This window comes from Jaculus jaculus, chromosome 1 (assembly GCF_020740685.1).
Source record: "Jaculus jaculus isolate mJacJac1 chromosome 1, mJacJac1.mat.Y.cur, whole genome shotgun sequence".
Classification (NCBI taxonomy): Eukaryota; Metazoa; Chordata; class Mammalia; order Rodentia; family Dipodidae; genus Jaculus; species Jaculus jaculus.
In genome coordinates this window covers 230,499,425-230,515,037 of record NC_059102.1, presented here as the reverse complement: position 1 = coordinate 230,515,037, position 15,613 = coordinate 230,499,425, and the positions used below count along the sequence as shown (strand labels likewise).

Genomic DNA, 15,613 nt, shown 5'->3' with positions numbered 1-15,613 from the left:
GGACCCATAGGCCGTTATTTATTGGGGTAATCAATGAACTTTTGTTATTATTTTGGGACAGGTTCTTACTCTAGTCCAGGCTGAATTCCCACTGTTGCTGCAGACTAGCTTTGAACTCTTGAACTCCTATCTTAGCCTTACTAGCACTTGGCTTAAAGGCGTGCACCACTTTGTGCTTCTGGCTTTATGTGGGTACTGAGGACTCGAACCCAGGTAGTCGGTAGTCAGGCTTTGCAAGCAAGTACTTTTAACCACTGATCCATCTCTCCAGCCCTTGAAAGAAGTGTTAACCCCTGATTCTGGGCAGTTAGGGCTTTCATCAACAGTGTCATCGTTCAGGCTGGAGCGGTTGCCTGCGAAGCCTAAGGACCCAGGTTCGATTCCCCAGAACCCACGGAAACCAGCTGCACAAGGGTGCCACATGCGTCTGGAATTCCTTTGCGGTGGCTGGAGGTCCTGTGCTCCCATTCTCTCAGCACATAAATGAAAGTATCACAGTTCCTCACTGGTTAGCATTGGTGACATGTACTGGAGGACTAAGGGTCCGCATCTGCGCTAAGTCCTTTCACCACGAAATTTTACAGAGAATTTTCACTCGTATTCTTTGGCTGAGGAGGCCAATCGGGTACCACGTGCCCAGTGCCAAGGCCCCGACCTACCTGTCAGTGCTTGCGTGGCCGTGCGCCCGCCCCCGCCCCCGCCCCGGCCCCCCGCGGCCCGCGCGGCCGGTCTCGTCTCGTGAGACTCCACGGCGAGTGGCGGTGGGAACGAGCAGCGGAGACGCCCCCGCCCGAGCGAGGCCGCGCACGCACGCGCGCACGCACGCGCACGCATGCCCGCCCGCCCGCACCCGCGCCCGCGCTCCGCCGCCGTGTGTGAGTGTGTGGGGCGGAGGCTGGAGCCGCGAGGTGCGGGTGGAGTTAACCCGGAGCGGCGGCTGCCGAGGGAGGCGAGAGCGAGAGCATGTCTGCAACTCGTGCCAAGAAAGTGAAGATGGCCACCAAGTCGTGTCCTGAGTGTGACCAACAGGTGGGGGGCCCCGGGGGCCCGGCGCGCGAGCCCGCGGGGCGGGCGCGGGGGCGCGCACGGGCGGCGGGGGCTCGGCGGCGGTTGGCTGGGGAGCCGGAGAGGAGGCCGAGGGTCCCCCCCGCCGGAGCCGCGGAGGGTCGCGGGCTCTGAGCTGCTCTGTCCGCGGCCGGGCCGGGGGCGGGGGGGGTTCGTGGGCCCGCGCGGAGCCGATCCGGGGTTCCCCGCGGCGTCGCCTGGCGGTGCCCCCCGCCCCCGGGGCTGCGGGCCGTGCCCGGGGTGCGGGACCCGGCGTCCGGGCCCCCGCCTGGCCTCCTGCCGCGCGGGGCTGCTTTGTTCCCCGCGCCGCGGCTGCCCCGGAGCTGTGGCCGCCTGGATTCGTTCGGGGCGGACGCTTAGGCGAGACAAAAGGAGCCGGCGGCGAGATGATGCTGGGGTGGTGCGGGCTTGTCGGCCGCCCCCTCCTCGCCGCTGCCCGGGAGGCGGTGTGGTTTTCCGGTCGTGTGACCTCGAGTCCTCCCTCTCTCGACGCGGTCGCTGGTGGAATGTGATCGGATAGAGTCCACGTTGAAGCCCTTCCTCTCTGGACGCTCCCCATCCCTCAATTTGGGGTATTGGTTGTAGATTTGACGTGTCTGCTTCCAGATTTTTTTTTGGGGGGGGGGAAAAACACGCCATGTGGGTTCGCGAATTTGCCATCAGGGTTGTGATTTTTTAAAATTGCACGTTTCCTCGTTCCTTTTTACAATGCAGTCAGTTCAAACTCCTGTTAAAACCTCTCTGAAGGCTCTTCGTCTTATGCCAACATACAGATGTGTGTATACCATTTCCTTTTTCACTGAGCAAATCTTTTCAAGATGACTACCCCTCTCTCCTTCTCTTCTTTTGTAAGTCAGGAGTAATTTGTAATGCAGGAAACAGTAAGCCAGTTTTGTTATTTCAGGAGCATTCTTGTAAGTTTATCAAATCTTGTAACAGAACAGGAAACGTGTGTGTATATATTTATATACGAAATATATAAATATTTTATTTATTTATTGAGAGACAGAATGAGTGCACCAGGGCCTTCAGCCACTGCAAAATCTAGATGCATGTGCCACTTTGTGCATTTGGCTCATGTGAGTACTGGAGAATCGAATCCAGGTCCAGAGGCTTTGCAGGCAAGCACCTTAACGGCTGAGCCATCTCTCCAGCCCCCTCCCAACTTATTTATTTATTTTTTCCGAGGCAGGGTCTCTTCCAGCCCAGACTGACCTGGAATTCACTCTGTATTTCCAGGCTAGCCTCAAACTCATGGCAGTCCTCCTCCTCAGCCTCCTAAGTGCCACGGTTGAAGGTGTGTACCAACATGCCCAGTCTACTTATTTTTTAAAGTTCCTGTGTGTGTGTGTGAGCGTATTTATGTGTGTAGGTGTACATGCACGTGTGCGGAGGCCAGTGGGACCTTAGGGCGGTGGTCACGAATGCAATCTCTCTTGTTTTAAAATATTTAAAAATTGTTTATTTATTTATTTGAGAGAGAGAGAGATATAGAGAAATAGGCAGGTAAAGAGAGAGAGAGAGAGAGAGAGAGAGAGAGAGAGAGAGAGAGAGAGGGAGGGAGGGAGGGAGGGAGGGAGGAGGATATGAATGGGCCCTCCAGGGCCTCCAGCCACTGCAAGTGAGCTCGACATGGGGAGTCGAACTTGGGTCCTTTGGCTTTGCAGGAAAATGCCTTAACCGCTAAACCATCTCTCCAGCCCCCCAATCTCTCTTTTTTTGAGACATGGGCCTGAAGCTCACCAATTGGGCTCTAGAAGCTGGATAGTGAGCCCCAGGTTTTTTCCTGTCTACATCTCCCTAGTGCTGGAATTATAGGCTTCTGCTAACACAACCAGCATTTTAAAAAAATACGTATTTGGGGTTGGAGAGATGGCTTAGCAGTTAAGCGCTTGCCTGTGAAGCCTAAGGACCCTGGTTCGAGGCTCAACTCCCCAGGACCCACCTTAGCCAGATGTACAAGGGGGCGCACCCGTCTGGAGTTCGTTTGCAGTGGCTGGAGGCCCTGGCACGCCCATTCTCTTATCTCCATTTGCCTCTTTCTCTCTCTGTCTGTTGCTGTCAAATAAATAAATACGTAATTTAAAAAAAATACGTGTGTGTGTGTATGGATGTATGTATGGGCACACCAGGGTCTTTTGCCACCGCAAATGAACACTAGATGTATTGCCACTTTTTGTGGCTTTACGTGGATGCTGGGGAATTGAACTTGGGCTGGAAGGCTTTGCATGCAAGTGCCTTTAGCCACTGAACTATCTCAAGTCCACAATCGTCTTTTTTTTTTTTTTAATTTATTTTTTGTTTTTCAAGGTAGGGTTTCACTCTAACTCAGGCTGACCTGGTATTCACTATGTAGTCGCACTGTGGCCTCAAACTCTGTGATCTTCCTACCTCTGCCTCCCAAGTGTTGAGATTAAAGGCTCATGCCCCCATGCCTAGCTCATAATCATCTTTTTTTTAAATAAATATTTTATTTTCATTTACTTATTTATTTGACAGAGAAAGAGGGAGAGAGAGAGAGAATGAAAATGGGCGCAGCAGAGCCTCCAGCCACTGCAAACGAACTCTAGATGCATGCGCCCCCTTGGTGCATCTGACTAACGTGGGTCCTTGAGAATTGAACCTGGGTCCTTTGGCTTCGTAGGCAAACGCCTCAACTGCTAAGCCATCCCTCCAGCCCCACAATCATTATTTTTTATGAGTTCTGGAGATTTGACTCAGAGTTCCTCATTCTTGGGATGTAAGCACACAACTGACTGAGCTATTACTCCAGCCCATACCCCATGTTACATGTTCATATAGATGATTTATGGGCAGCAGTAAAATGTTGATCAGGGAAAGGTTGTACAAAAGTTGATAGAGCTTTATCAGCATGCACTAGAAAAACAATTTAGTCATATTTTCCAAAGTATAAAGTTAGATTCATTCTTTCCACTAAACTAAATTCTAACAAAATTAGACTGTGATATATCTGTTGACAAATTACTTAATGTTTAAATCATTCTCAATTAGTCTAGGTTTACATGGATATGAATTAGGCATTCCAGGTTCTATAGGCCACAAGTCATTGCAAATCCTTGTCCTCTTTTACTTGGCATAATCTTTTGGGGAAAAACAAGTCTGATTTTACTATCTTGTTTGTTTTTCTTTTGTTATTATTTTGAGATAGGGTATGTCTCTAACCCAGGCTGACCTGGAATTCACTATGTAGTTTCAGGCTGGCCTTGAACTCCTACCTCTGCCTCCCAAGTGCTGGGTTAAAGGTGTGTACCACCACACCTGGCTTGAAGGATCTTTATATACAGTCCACTACCTGAAAGAAAAGTCAGTAGCTCGGGGGTGAGTCTTCCTCTGTCAATCCTTCCTGGAAACCTCCTCATAGACCCACTGAAGAAGTGGGTATCTTAACTGGACTCTTGACCTTTCAGACAGCTGGCAAAGATTTGCTCCCATTGCTTATCCTGTGTCTCCACTCAGTTAACTTTCCTTTGCTATACAGAACCATTTGAAAATTTCATGAGGTCCCATTTGTCCATTTTTGACCATATTTTTTGGACAATGGGAGTCATATTCAGAAAGTTCTTACCCATTCCTATATCCTAGAATTTTCCCCAACTTTTTTTCTCTAGCAAGTTTTGAGTTTCAGGTCTTTAAGGTCTTTGATTCATTTGGAGCTATTTTTGTATGCAAGGTGACAAATAAGCATCAAGTTTTATTCTTCTACAGAAAGATCACCAGTTTTCCTGGCACCATTTGTTAAAGAGGCTCTCTCTCTCTCTCTTTTTTTTTTTCTAGTGGGTATTTTGGCTTTTTTTTTTTTGTCAAAAATCAGGTGGCTGTAGCAGCATGGGTTTATATTTGGATCTTCTATTCCATTGATCTTGTGTCTGTTTTTGTGCTAGTAACAGTCTATTTTTGTTGCTGCGGTACTGTAATTCAGCTTCAAATCAAGTGTGGTGAATTGTACAATATTTTTCTTTTCTTTTGCTCAGGATTGCTTTGCCTATAGGTATTTTTTTTTAAGTTTGATTTATTTGAGAGAGCCAGAGAGAGAGAGAGAGAGAGAGACAGACAGACAGACAGACACACACACACACACACACACACACGCACACACACACACACACGGGGGATGGGGGGAATGGGCGCGCCAGGGCCTCTAGCCACTGCAGACAAATTCCAGACACATGCACCACCTTGTGCATCTGGCTTATGTGGGTCCTGGGGAATAGAACCAGGGTTCTTTGGCTTTGTTGGCAAATGTGTATTTATTTATTTTTTTTGCCTCCAAGTGAATTTTAAGATTTTTTTTTCCTGTTTCTGTGAAGAATGATGTTGGGATTTTGATGTGGATGACGTTGATTCTGTAAATTGCTTTTGGTAAAATAGCCATTTACACTGTATTCTCCCAATCCATAGCATGGAATCTGGAATATCTTTCCTCCTCCTCGTTTTTTCTAGGTAGGGTCTCACTCTAGCTCAAGCTGGCCTGGAATTCACTTAGTCTCTCAGGGTGGCCTCACACTCACAGCAGTCCTCCTACCCCTGCCTTCCAAGTGCTGGGATTAAAGATGTGTAGCACCACGCCCAGCTTCCATCTTGTGAGTGCATGCGTGCATGCATATGTGTAGGTGTGCCAGGTTCTCTTGCCACTGCAGAGTGCCCGTCCAGCTTTACATGGGTGGCTGGGGAATTGAAGCCCAGGCTGGCAGGCTTTGCAGACAAGTGCTGTAACTGCTGAGCCCTCTCCCTAGCCCTTCTTTCCTGATGTCTTTAGTTTCTCTCTTGCATGCTTTAAAGTTGTCATTAGAGGGTTGTTTGTTTTAGGCAGTTGTGAATATGCTGCTTCCCTGATTTCAGTCTTGCTACTTGTGACAGATCTGTTTAAACTATGTGTCTCTTGTTAGTTTAGTTCCAGGAATTTATATGCATCTTCACATTTACCCATTTCTTAAAGATTTTTCCAATTTAGTAGACTGTAATTTTGTTTTGTTTTTCGAGGTAGGGTTTCACTCTAGTCCAGGCTGACCTAGATTAAATTATGTAGTCTCAGCCGGCCTTGAACTCATGGTGATCCTCCTACCTCTGTTTCCTGAGTGCTGGGATTAAAGGCGTGCACCACACGCCTGGTGGAGTATAAGTTTTTAAGATGTCCTTATGATTTTTGGAATTTCAGTAATGTCTATCTTTTTTATTTTACTTATTTATTTATTTATTTGAGAGCGACAGACACAGAGAGAAAGACAGATAGAGGGAGAGAGAGAGAATGGGCGCGCCAGGGCTTCCAGCCTCTGTAAACGAACTCCAGAATCATGCGCCCCCTTGTGCATCTGGTTAACGTGGGACCTGGGGAACCGAGCCTCGAACCAGGGTCCTTAGGCTTCACAGGCAAGCGCTTAACTGCTAAGCCATCTCTCCAGCCCAGTAATGTCTATCTTAATTACCCCCATTTCATCTCTAATTCTATATAGTTGGGTCTTCTCTTTCTCTTGGTTTGGTTAAGGGTTCATCCATCTTACTTATCCTTTCAAAGAACCAAATCTTTGTATAGTCTTTTTGTTTTCCATTTCATTAATTTCTGCCTTGATCTTTATTTCTTCCTACTTATATTCAATTTGGCTTTTATTTTTCCACAACCCTAAGATGAACTATTAAGTTATTGGAGCAGTTCTTTTCTTTTCTTTCTTTCTTTCTTTCTTTTTTTTTTTTTTTGGTTTTTTGAGGGAGGATCTCACTCTAGCCCAGGCTGACCTGGAATTCACTATGGAGTCTCAGGGTGGCCTCGAACTCAGGGCGATCCTCCTACCTCTGCCTCCCGAGTGCTGGGATTAAAGGTGTGCACCACCATACCTGGCTTGGATCAGTTATTTTCTGTTCCTGGGACAAAATACCTGACCAGAAACAATTTATGGAAGGGACAAAAAAGGGTTTATTCAGCTTATAGTTTCAAGGGGAAGTTTGATCATGGCGGGGAAAGCCTTGCAGGCGGTAGTAAGAACCAGCATCTCATGGCTACATTGGCAGACATAAAGTACAAAGAGGGGAGCAAGTGGGCCTGACTAAAAACCTCAAGGCTCATCTCCAGTGACATATTTCCTCTAGCAAGGCTCCACCTTCTGAAGGTTCCACAACCTTACCCAATAGCTGGAGACCAAGTACCCAAACACACAAGCCTATGGAGAATGACATTTTACATTCAAATGACATCAGGTTTTTTTTGAGATCTCAGCTCTATTCTTTATTTATTTTTCTTTTTGAAGTATGGTCCCACTTTAGCTCAGGCCGACCTGGAACTCATTCTGTAGTCCCAGGCTGGCCTCAAACTCACAGTGATCATCCTATCTCTGCCTTGCCAGTGTTGGGATTCAAGGCATGTGCAATCATGCCCCATGAGATCACAGACTTTTTTTTTTCTTTTTATGTTTTTATTTATTTATTTATTTTGGGTTTTTGAGGTAGGGTTTCACTTTACCCCAGGCTGTCCTGGAATTCACTGTGTAGTCTTAGAGTGGCCTTGGACTCTTGGCATCCTCCTACTTTTGCCTCCTGAGTGCTAGCTTTATTTTTAAGTTTTTATTCTTATTTATTAGAGAGAGAGGGGTGAGGGAGAATGAGCATGCCAGGGCCTGTAGCCACTGCACATGAACTCCAGACATATGTGCCATGTTGTGCATCTGGCTTATATGGGTTCTGGGGAATTGAACCTAGGTTCTTTGGCTTCACAGGCAAGTGCCTTAGCAGCTAAGCCACCTCTCTAGCCCCTGTTTTTTTTTTTTTTTTTTTTTTGAGGTAGGGTCTTGCTCTAGCCAAGCTGACATGGATTCACTATGTAGCATTAGGGTGGACTGAACTCACAGTATTCCTCCTGTCTCTGCCTCCTGATGCCTGGCTCTTTTTTTCCCTTTTTTTAAAAATTATAAATTTGAGAGAGAGAAAAGAGGCAAGTAAAAAGAGAGAATAGGCATGCCAGAATCTCTAGCCACGCAAATGAACTCTAGATGCATTGCATCACCTTGTGTATCTGCCTTTACATAGGTACTCAGGATTTGAACCTGGGTCCTTTGGCTTTGCTGGCAAGTACCTTAACTGCTAAGCTATCTCTCCATCCCCAGCTTTTTTTAAATTATTTTTTATTTCTTTTTTTTTTATTTGAGAGCGACAGAGAGGAGGGCAGAGAGAGAGAGAGAAAGAGAGAGAGAGAGAGAATGGGCGCGCCAGAGCTTCCCGCTTCTGTAAATGAACTCCAGATGCGTGCGCCCCCTTGTGCATCTGGCTAACGTGGGTCCTGGGGAATTGAGCCTCGAACCAGGTTCCTGAGGCTTCACAGGCAAGCGCTTAACCGCTAGGCCATCTCTCCAGCCCAGCTCTATGGTTTTGATGTAGGAGAAAAGTTGCTTTCTTTTTTTCTTTTTCTCCTCCCCTATTTCAGATTTTTTCTTTTCTTTTCTTTCCTTTTCTTTTCTTTTCTTTTCTTTTCTTTTCTTTTCTTTTCTTTCCTTTTCTTTCCCTCCCTCCCTCCCTCCCTCCCTCCCTCCCTCCCTCCCTCCCTGCCTTCCTTCCTTTTGAGGTAGGGTCTTATTCTGGTCCAGGCTGGCCTGGAATTCACTATGTAGTCTCAGACTAGCCTCGAACTCAGGGCAATCCTCCTACCTCTGCCTCCCAAGTGCTGGGATTAAAGGCTTGTGCCACCACTCCCAGCCTTAGTTTTTTAAAAAAAATTTTAAAAGATTTTATTTTTATTTATTACAGTCGGTGGTGGGAGAGAATGGACCCACCAGGGCTTCTAGCCTCTGCACACAAACTCCAGATGCATGTGCCCCCTTGTGTATCTGGCTAAAGTGGGTCCTGGGGGATCGAACCTGGGTCCTTAGGCTTTTTAGGCCAAGGTCTTAGCCACTAAGACATCTCTCCAGGCCATTTTGGGTTTTTTAATATTAGCCTTAGTGTGTGTGTGCACATGCCAGAGTCTCTTGCCACTGCAGATGAACTCTAGATGCATGTGCTGCATTGTGTCTGTCTTTACATGAGTGCTGGGGAATCACACCTAGGCAGGCAGGCTTTGTAAGGAAGTGCCTTTAAGTGCTGAGCCATCTCTCAAGACCCCTCTCCAACTTTTTTTTTGTTTTTTTTAGGTAGAGTTCCATGCTAGCCCAGGCTGACCTGGAATTCACTGTGTAGTCTTAGGGTGGCTTAGAACTCATGGCATTCCTCCTACCTTTGCTTCTCGAGGGCTGGGATTAAAGGCATGAGCCACTGTGTCCAGCTCCTTCCACTTTTTTTTTTTTTCTTTTTTGAGGCAGGTTCTCACTGTAGCTGGTCTTGAATTCATGGCAGTCCTCCTACCCACCCAGCACTCGGGAGGTAGAGGTAGGAGGATTGCCATGAGTTGGGGGCCACCTGAGACTACATAGTTAATTCCAGGTCAACCTGGGCCAGAGTGAGACACTACCTTGAACCCCTCCCCCCCAAAAAAAGTGTACCACCATGCTTGGCCTTGATTTCTAGTTTTATTACCTTGTGGTCCATGTAACACAAGGGACTCTTTCAATTTTCCTATATTAAGACTTGCTTTGGGGCTGGGGAGATGGCTTGGCAGTTGAGGTGCTTGCCTGCAAAGCCTAGGGACCCAGTTTTGACTCCCCAGAACCCACGTAAGCCAGGTGCACATGGAGCACATGTGTCTGGAGTTCATTTGTGGTGGCTGGAGGCCCTGGCGTGCCCATTCTCTCTCTCTCTCTCTCTCTCTCTCTCTCTGCCTCTCTCATTTTTTTTCTCTCTTAAATAAACAAGTAATATTTTTAAAAAGTCTTGCTTTATGTCCTAATAGGTGATCTATTTTAGAGAAAATTACATGGGTAATTGAGAAGAATGTGTATTCTGCAGTGTTTGTGTGAAATGTTCTGGAGATGTCTGTTAAGTCCAGTTGGTCATTGTTACTCAATTCAGATGTTTCTCTATTTTTTTTGCCTGGTCGATCTATTAATTGGTGAAAGTAGGTTACTGCACTATTACTATGCTAGGGTTAACTTCTCTTCTAATAGTGTAGTATTTGTTTTATGAAATTGGATGCCCTGTCGTTATATGCTTAGAATTATAATGTCCTCGTGGTGGACTGTGCCCTTCTTCAATATGAAGGGGCCCTCTTAATCTCTCTTGAGTAGTTTTAGTTTAAAGTTGATTTTGTCAGATATTAAAATAGTAACACCTTCTTGTTTTCTTTTCTGATTTGTGTGAAAATGTTTTTTTACCCTTTCACCCCAAAGTAGCATCTGTCTTATTGTGAGGTAGTTTTCTTAGAGACAACAGCTATCGGTGAATCCTGCCCTTAATTCAGTAAGCTAGCCTGTGTCTTTTGAATTGGGAATAGTAGGTTTGGGGTTTTCATAGTCCTCTCTTTCTTTAGTATTGCTCAGTCATAATGTGACCTAATGGATGTGTTTGTCTTCCCAGGCCAGGTAACTCCTTAGAGTATCTTCTGTAGCTGGCTTAATGCTCATAAATTCCTTGGTTCTTAGTTCTGTTTTGATTATGGGAAGTTTCCCTTTCTCTACTTATGATGGGCAGCTTTACTCAATATTGGAGACTAGGTTAACAGTTGTCATCTTTCAGAACTTGAAATGGACATTTTAAGTCCTCCTAGCTTTGAAAGTTTCTGTTCAAAAATATGCTGCTGTTCTTCTGATGGTCATGCCTTTATATGTGACTTGGTGTTTCTCTCGCTTTCAATATACTTTCTTTGTTCTGAATACTTAGTGGTTTAATCATGGCATGACAAAGGCATGCTCTTTTCTGGTCTGGTCTTTTTGATGTTCTTTACCTTATTTAGGGAACTTTACTACTATGATTTCATTGAGATATTTTCTATTCCTTTATAATGTAACTTGTTTTGTTTTGTTTTATTTGTCAAGGTAGGGTTTCACTGTAGCCCAGGCTGACATTCGCTATGTAGCCTCAGGGTGGTCTTGAACTCATGATGATCCGATCCTACTTCTGCCTCCTGAGTGCTGGGATTACAGGCATGCACCACCACACCTGGCCCCCCCCCTTTTTTTTAAATGTAGGGTTGCATGCTAGCCCAGGTGACCTGGAACTCACTCTGTAAGTCTGTATTCCCGGGCTTGCCTCAAACTCATAGCATTCCTCCTTCCTCTGCCTCCTCAGTGCTGGGATTAAAGTCATGCACCACCACACCTGACCAATATAATGTAACTTTTAATTTTCTTTTATGCCCAAGATTTTTAAATTTAATTATTCCATAGTGTCCCAAATATCTTGAAAGTTCTACTCACACCCTTTTATTAATTATCTTTGTCCATTATAGAATGTTCCAGTTATTCCACCTTGCCCATCTGCTTAGGTAGTAGGTCCTCATCTTAATTCATTAAGTCAGTACAACTTTCCACAGAGCTTTTCATCTGACATGCTATGTTTTTCCACTTCCATTACCAGGTTTTTTTCTTCATTATTTCTATCCCTTCCCCGAATCCCTCTGTCACATCTTTATCCCTTTCCTCATTTCAATCAGCAGTCTGTATTCTTGTGAGCCTTTTCCAGGAGTGTATCTCTAATGGTTCTTATAAATTCTGTTCTGGGATTTCTTTCTCTATAGTCTCAGTGGATGTCGTAACTGAAGTATTATTATTATTTTTTCCATGACAAGGTTTCACTGTAGCCTTAGGCTGTCCTTGAACTCAAGGCAGTCCTCTTATCTTAGCCTCCAGAGTATTGAGACTAAAGGTGTGCTCCACCATGCACAGCCATGTATAGAGACTTATGTGTGACATTGAAATGTGTGTGCTGCTGGGCATGGTGGTGCATACCTTTAATTTCAGGACTCGGGAGGTAGAGGTAGGAGGATCACTTGAGTGAGTTCAAGGCCAGCCTGAGACTATATACTGAATTCTAGGTCAGCCTGAGCTAGAGCAAGACCTTACTTCAAAAAAACCAATAAATAAATAAATTAATTAATTAAAAAAAGAAAAAAGAGAGAACATGTGTGTGCTGTAGGTAACTGTTTCTCTTAGTAGTAAAGAGTCCTAAACCAGGTATGGTGGTGCATACCTTTAATCCCAACACTCAGGAGGCAGAGAGAAGAGGATCACTGTGAGTTCAAGGCCACCCTGAGACTAGTGAAGTCCAGGTCAGCTTGAGCTAGAGCAAGTCCCTACCTCAAAAAAAAAGAAAAAATATATATATATGGTGAGAGAGAGAGAGAGAAAGAGAGGGGGAGAGAGAGAGAATCCTCATAGTTTTCTTTTACTTGTTGCAGATAAAAGGTCTATAGTGGGCCACACATAGTTATAGTGGTGCCTGCCTTTAATCCCAGCTTTTGGGAGACCAATGTAGGAGGATTGCTATGAGTTTGAGGCTACCCTGAGACTACAGAGTAAATTCTAGGTCAGCCTGGGCTAGAATAAAACCCTACTTTGAAAACAAAAAAATCTATATTGTAGTACCAAACCCTATTTTATGTGGTATTGTGTTTACTCTTTTCTTTTTTTTGAGGTAAGGTTTTACTCTAGCTCAGGGTGACCTGGAATTCATTATGTAGTCTCAGAGTGGCCTCGAACTGTTGGCGATCCTCCTACCTCTGCCTCCTGAGTGCTGGGATTAAAGGTGTGTGGGACCACGGTCAGCTTGTGTTTACTCTTCTTGTTGACCTGGAAGTAACTAACTGGAGCTTCAGAAAGTGAAATTTATAGTACAGGCCTCATGTAAAGGAGTTTTCTGTAATATGATTATATTAGAGAATTTTTAAAAAATCAATGAAATAATTTAGAACCAAAATAATTTTGTAGCATTTTAAAAAGTTTTACTCTTCAAACAATGCAGCCTAAAATCACTTTTTAAAAAATATTTTTTAATATTTTATTTATGTATTTATTTTTCTCTCTTGCTCTCTCTCTCCTGGGCGTGGTGGTGCATGCCTTTAATCTCAGCACTAGAAGCAGAGGTAAGATTGCTGTGAGTTTGTGGCCAGCATGACACTACATAGTGAATCCTAGGTGAATCCTGGGCTAGAATGAGATAGTACTTTGAAAAACCAATAAGTAAATAAGTAAAAAAGGGAAAGGGAAAAAAGAAACTTGAAGGACTTAAGTGTGAGCCTTTTGTGGAGTTGTGTCTGTGGTCTTATGTTTCAACTCCTACATTTTGTTGCTGTTGTTATTTATACTATACTTGCCCTTCACAAGTATTCCTTTGTCAGGGAGTAATACTGTCTTCCCCTAATGCTTCTACCCACTTTATAACCAGTTGTAGTCAGTTTGGCCCAAGTCTTGTTTTTCCTGTCTGAAACATACCTTTTTTCCATTGCCATTCCCAGTATTCCATTTAGGTCCTAATAATCTTATGCTGGCATTACTTCACCACTCTCCTTTTTCCAGTTTCTTACAAATTGCATCAAGGTAATATTTTCAGAAATATTACTGTTTTATTTTTAATTTTTAAATATTATTTTTATTTATTTGCAAGCAGAAAGAGTTAGAATGAAGAGAGAAAGGGGGAGAGGGGGAGGGAGGGAGAGAATGGGCATGCACCAGGGCCATCAGCTGCCTCAAATGAACTTCAGATGCATGCACTACTTTGTGCATCTTGTCTTATGTGGGTACTGGGGAATCAAACCTGGGTTGTTCGGCTTTGCAGGCGAGTACCTTAACACTGAGCAGTCTCTCCAGCACCAGTTTTTTATTTTTAATTTAAAAATTGTTTATGTGTGTTCATGTGGTATAACGTGGTGTGTGTGGTGTTTGCAGGATGTGTGTATGTTATATGCCTATATGTGTGCCCTTTTGGCACCCCATATGCTCACCTGCAGTGGGGTTACTTGTTGCAGTGGCCAGAGTGGAATATCAGATGTCCTGCTTCATCTTTCTGATTCTGGAGCTTGCTGGGCTCTGAAGATTGTGGGCTCTCTGCTCCCCTGTAGAACTGGGGTTACAGGTATGCATGGCCTCACCCTGCTGTTTGACATAGGCTCTGAAAATTTTTATTGTGTTTTGTTTTTTTGAGGTAGGGTCTCATTTTAGCCCAGGCTGACCTGGAATTTCCTATGTAGTCTCAGTGTGGCTTGAATTCACAGCTATCCTCCTATTTCTGCCTTCTGCCTCCTGAGTGGTGGGATTAAAGACGTGCACCACCACACCTGGCCTGAAGATTTTTAAAAATTATTTATTTGTGTGACTGTGCACACACCAAGGCTTCTTGCTACTGCAATTGAATGCCAGGTACATGTACCACTTTTGTGGTCTGGCTTTACATGTGTACTTGGGAACCAGTTGTAGGCTGGCAGGCTTTGCACACAAGCAATCAAATCCCTTTAGCCAGCTGAGCCATCTTCAGAGCCCAGGTTCTGGAGATTTGAACTCAGGTAGTCTCAAACTCCCGTCAGGACCCCATGCTTGTTCAGGAAGTGCACTTCACTGCTGAGCCATCTTTTCAGTCTGAAAATGTTACCTTTTATCCTATGTATTTCCCCTCATCCTTATCCTGTTAGCTAAGGCAAATGCCTTAACTGCTAAACCATCTCTCCAGCCCAGTTCTTTTTTTTTTTTTGGAGGGGCAAAGTCTCAGTCTAGCCCAGGCTGACCTGGAATTCAGTATGTTGTCTCAGGGTGGCCTTGAACTCAGGGTGATCTTCCTACCTCTGCTTCCCAAGTGCTGGGATTAAATAAAGGCGTGCACCACCATACCCGGCTTTTAGCCAGTTCTTATTTCTCAATTTGAGGAGGAGAAATTTAACAATGGAAAAAGTAATACATTTTTTCCTTTTTTTTTTCTTGCAGGTTCCTGTTGCATGTAAATCATGTCCTTGTGGTTACATATTTATTAGCAGAAAACTTTTAAATGCAAAACATTCAGAGAAATCAACACCTTCTGCAGGTAATTGTGAAAGTTTTAACATTTGTAGATTTTTGATGTAGAAATTTCAGTTGCTTAGTTCTTTGAAGCTGTGGGTTTTACCCCTGTAATCATCATCAACAACAACACACACACACTAAAGCCATAATGCAAACCCAAAACAACAAAAAAAAAATAGCTCTTGAAAATCAGCTTGTGATGTTGGTTCATTTCATTTAATGTTGACTCCCTTAAAAGTTGATAAAGTTTGTAATGATTAAAAAATTTTTTTTTTTTTTTTTTCGAGATAAGGTCTCACTCTAGCACAGGCTGACCTGGAGTTCACTATGATGACCTTGAACTCACAGTAATCCTCCTACCTCTACCTCTTGAGTGCTGGGATTAAAGGCTTGTGTCACCACGCCTGGCAGTTTTTAAAAATTTTTATCTATTTAAAATTTTCTTTAAAACATTAGAATGGCTTAATAATAATTATGATAGTTAACATTAAGTAAATTTCAAATTTTTTAAATGTACATATTATTAAGCTATATTTGTGGGTTTAAAAAATTATTTATTAACATATCTGTACATATGAATATTCCCTCTCCACCCTTCCTTCTCCCCCTCCTGAATCCCACTCCTACTGAATGCCTTCTTTCCAACTAGGCTTTCTTCGATTTTGATGTCATCATTTTTCTCCTCCTTT

At 44.2% G+C, this 15,613-nt stretch overlaps 1 protein-coding gene across 3 annotated transcripts in view; it reads left to right on the top strand.

The window, feature by feature from the left end:
• Positions 1 to 859: 859 nt before the first annotated feature.
• Positions 860 to 15,613, top strand: part of C1H16orf87 (chromosome 1 C16orf87 homolog) — a 37,839-nt gene continuing 23,085 nt past the window's right edge. For all 3 annotated transcript variants that reach the window (XM_045142200.1, XM_045142198.1, XM_045142199.1), the window contains exons 1-2: positions 860 to 1,029; positions 14,850 to 14,946. In XM_045142200.1, coding sequence (XP_044998135.1) covers positions 964 to 1,029; positions 14,850 to 14,946 — 163 coding nt within the window. In that variant the 5' untranslated portion in view covers positions 860 to 963. The remainder of the gene's footprint in view (positions 1,030 to 14,849; positions 14,947 to 15,613) is intronic.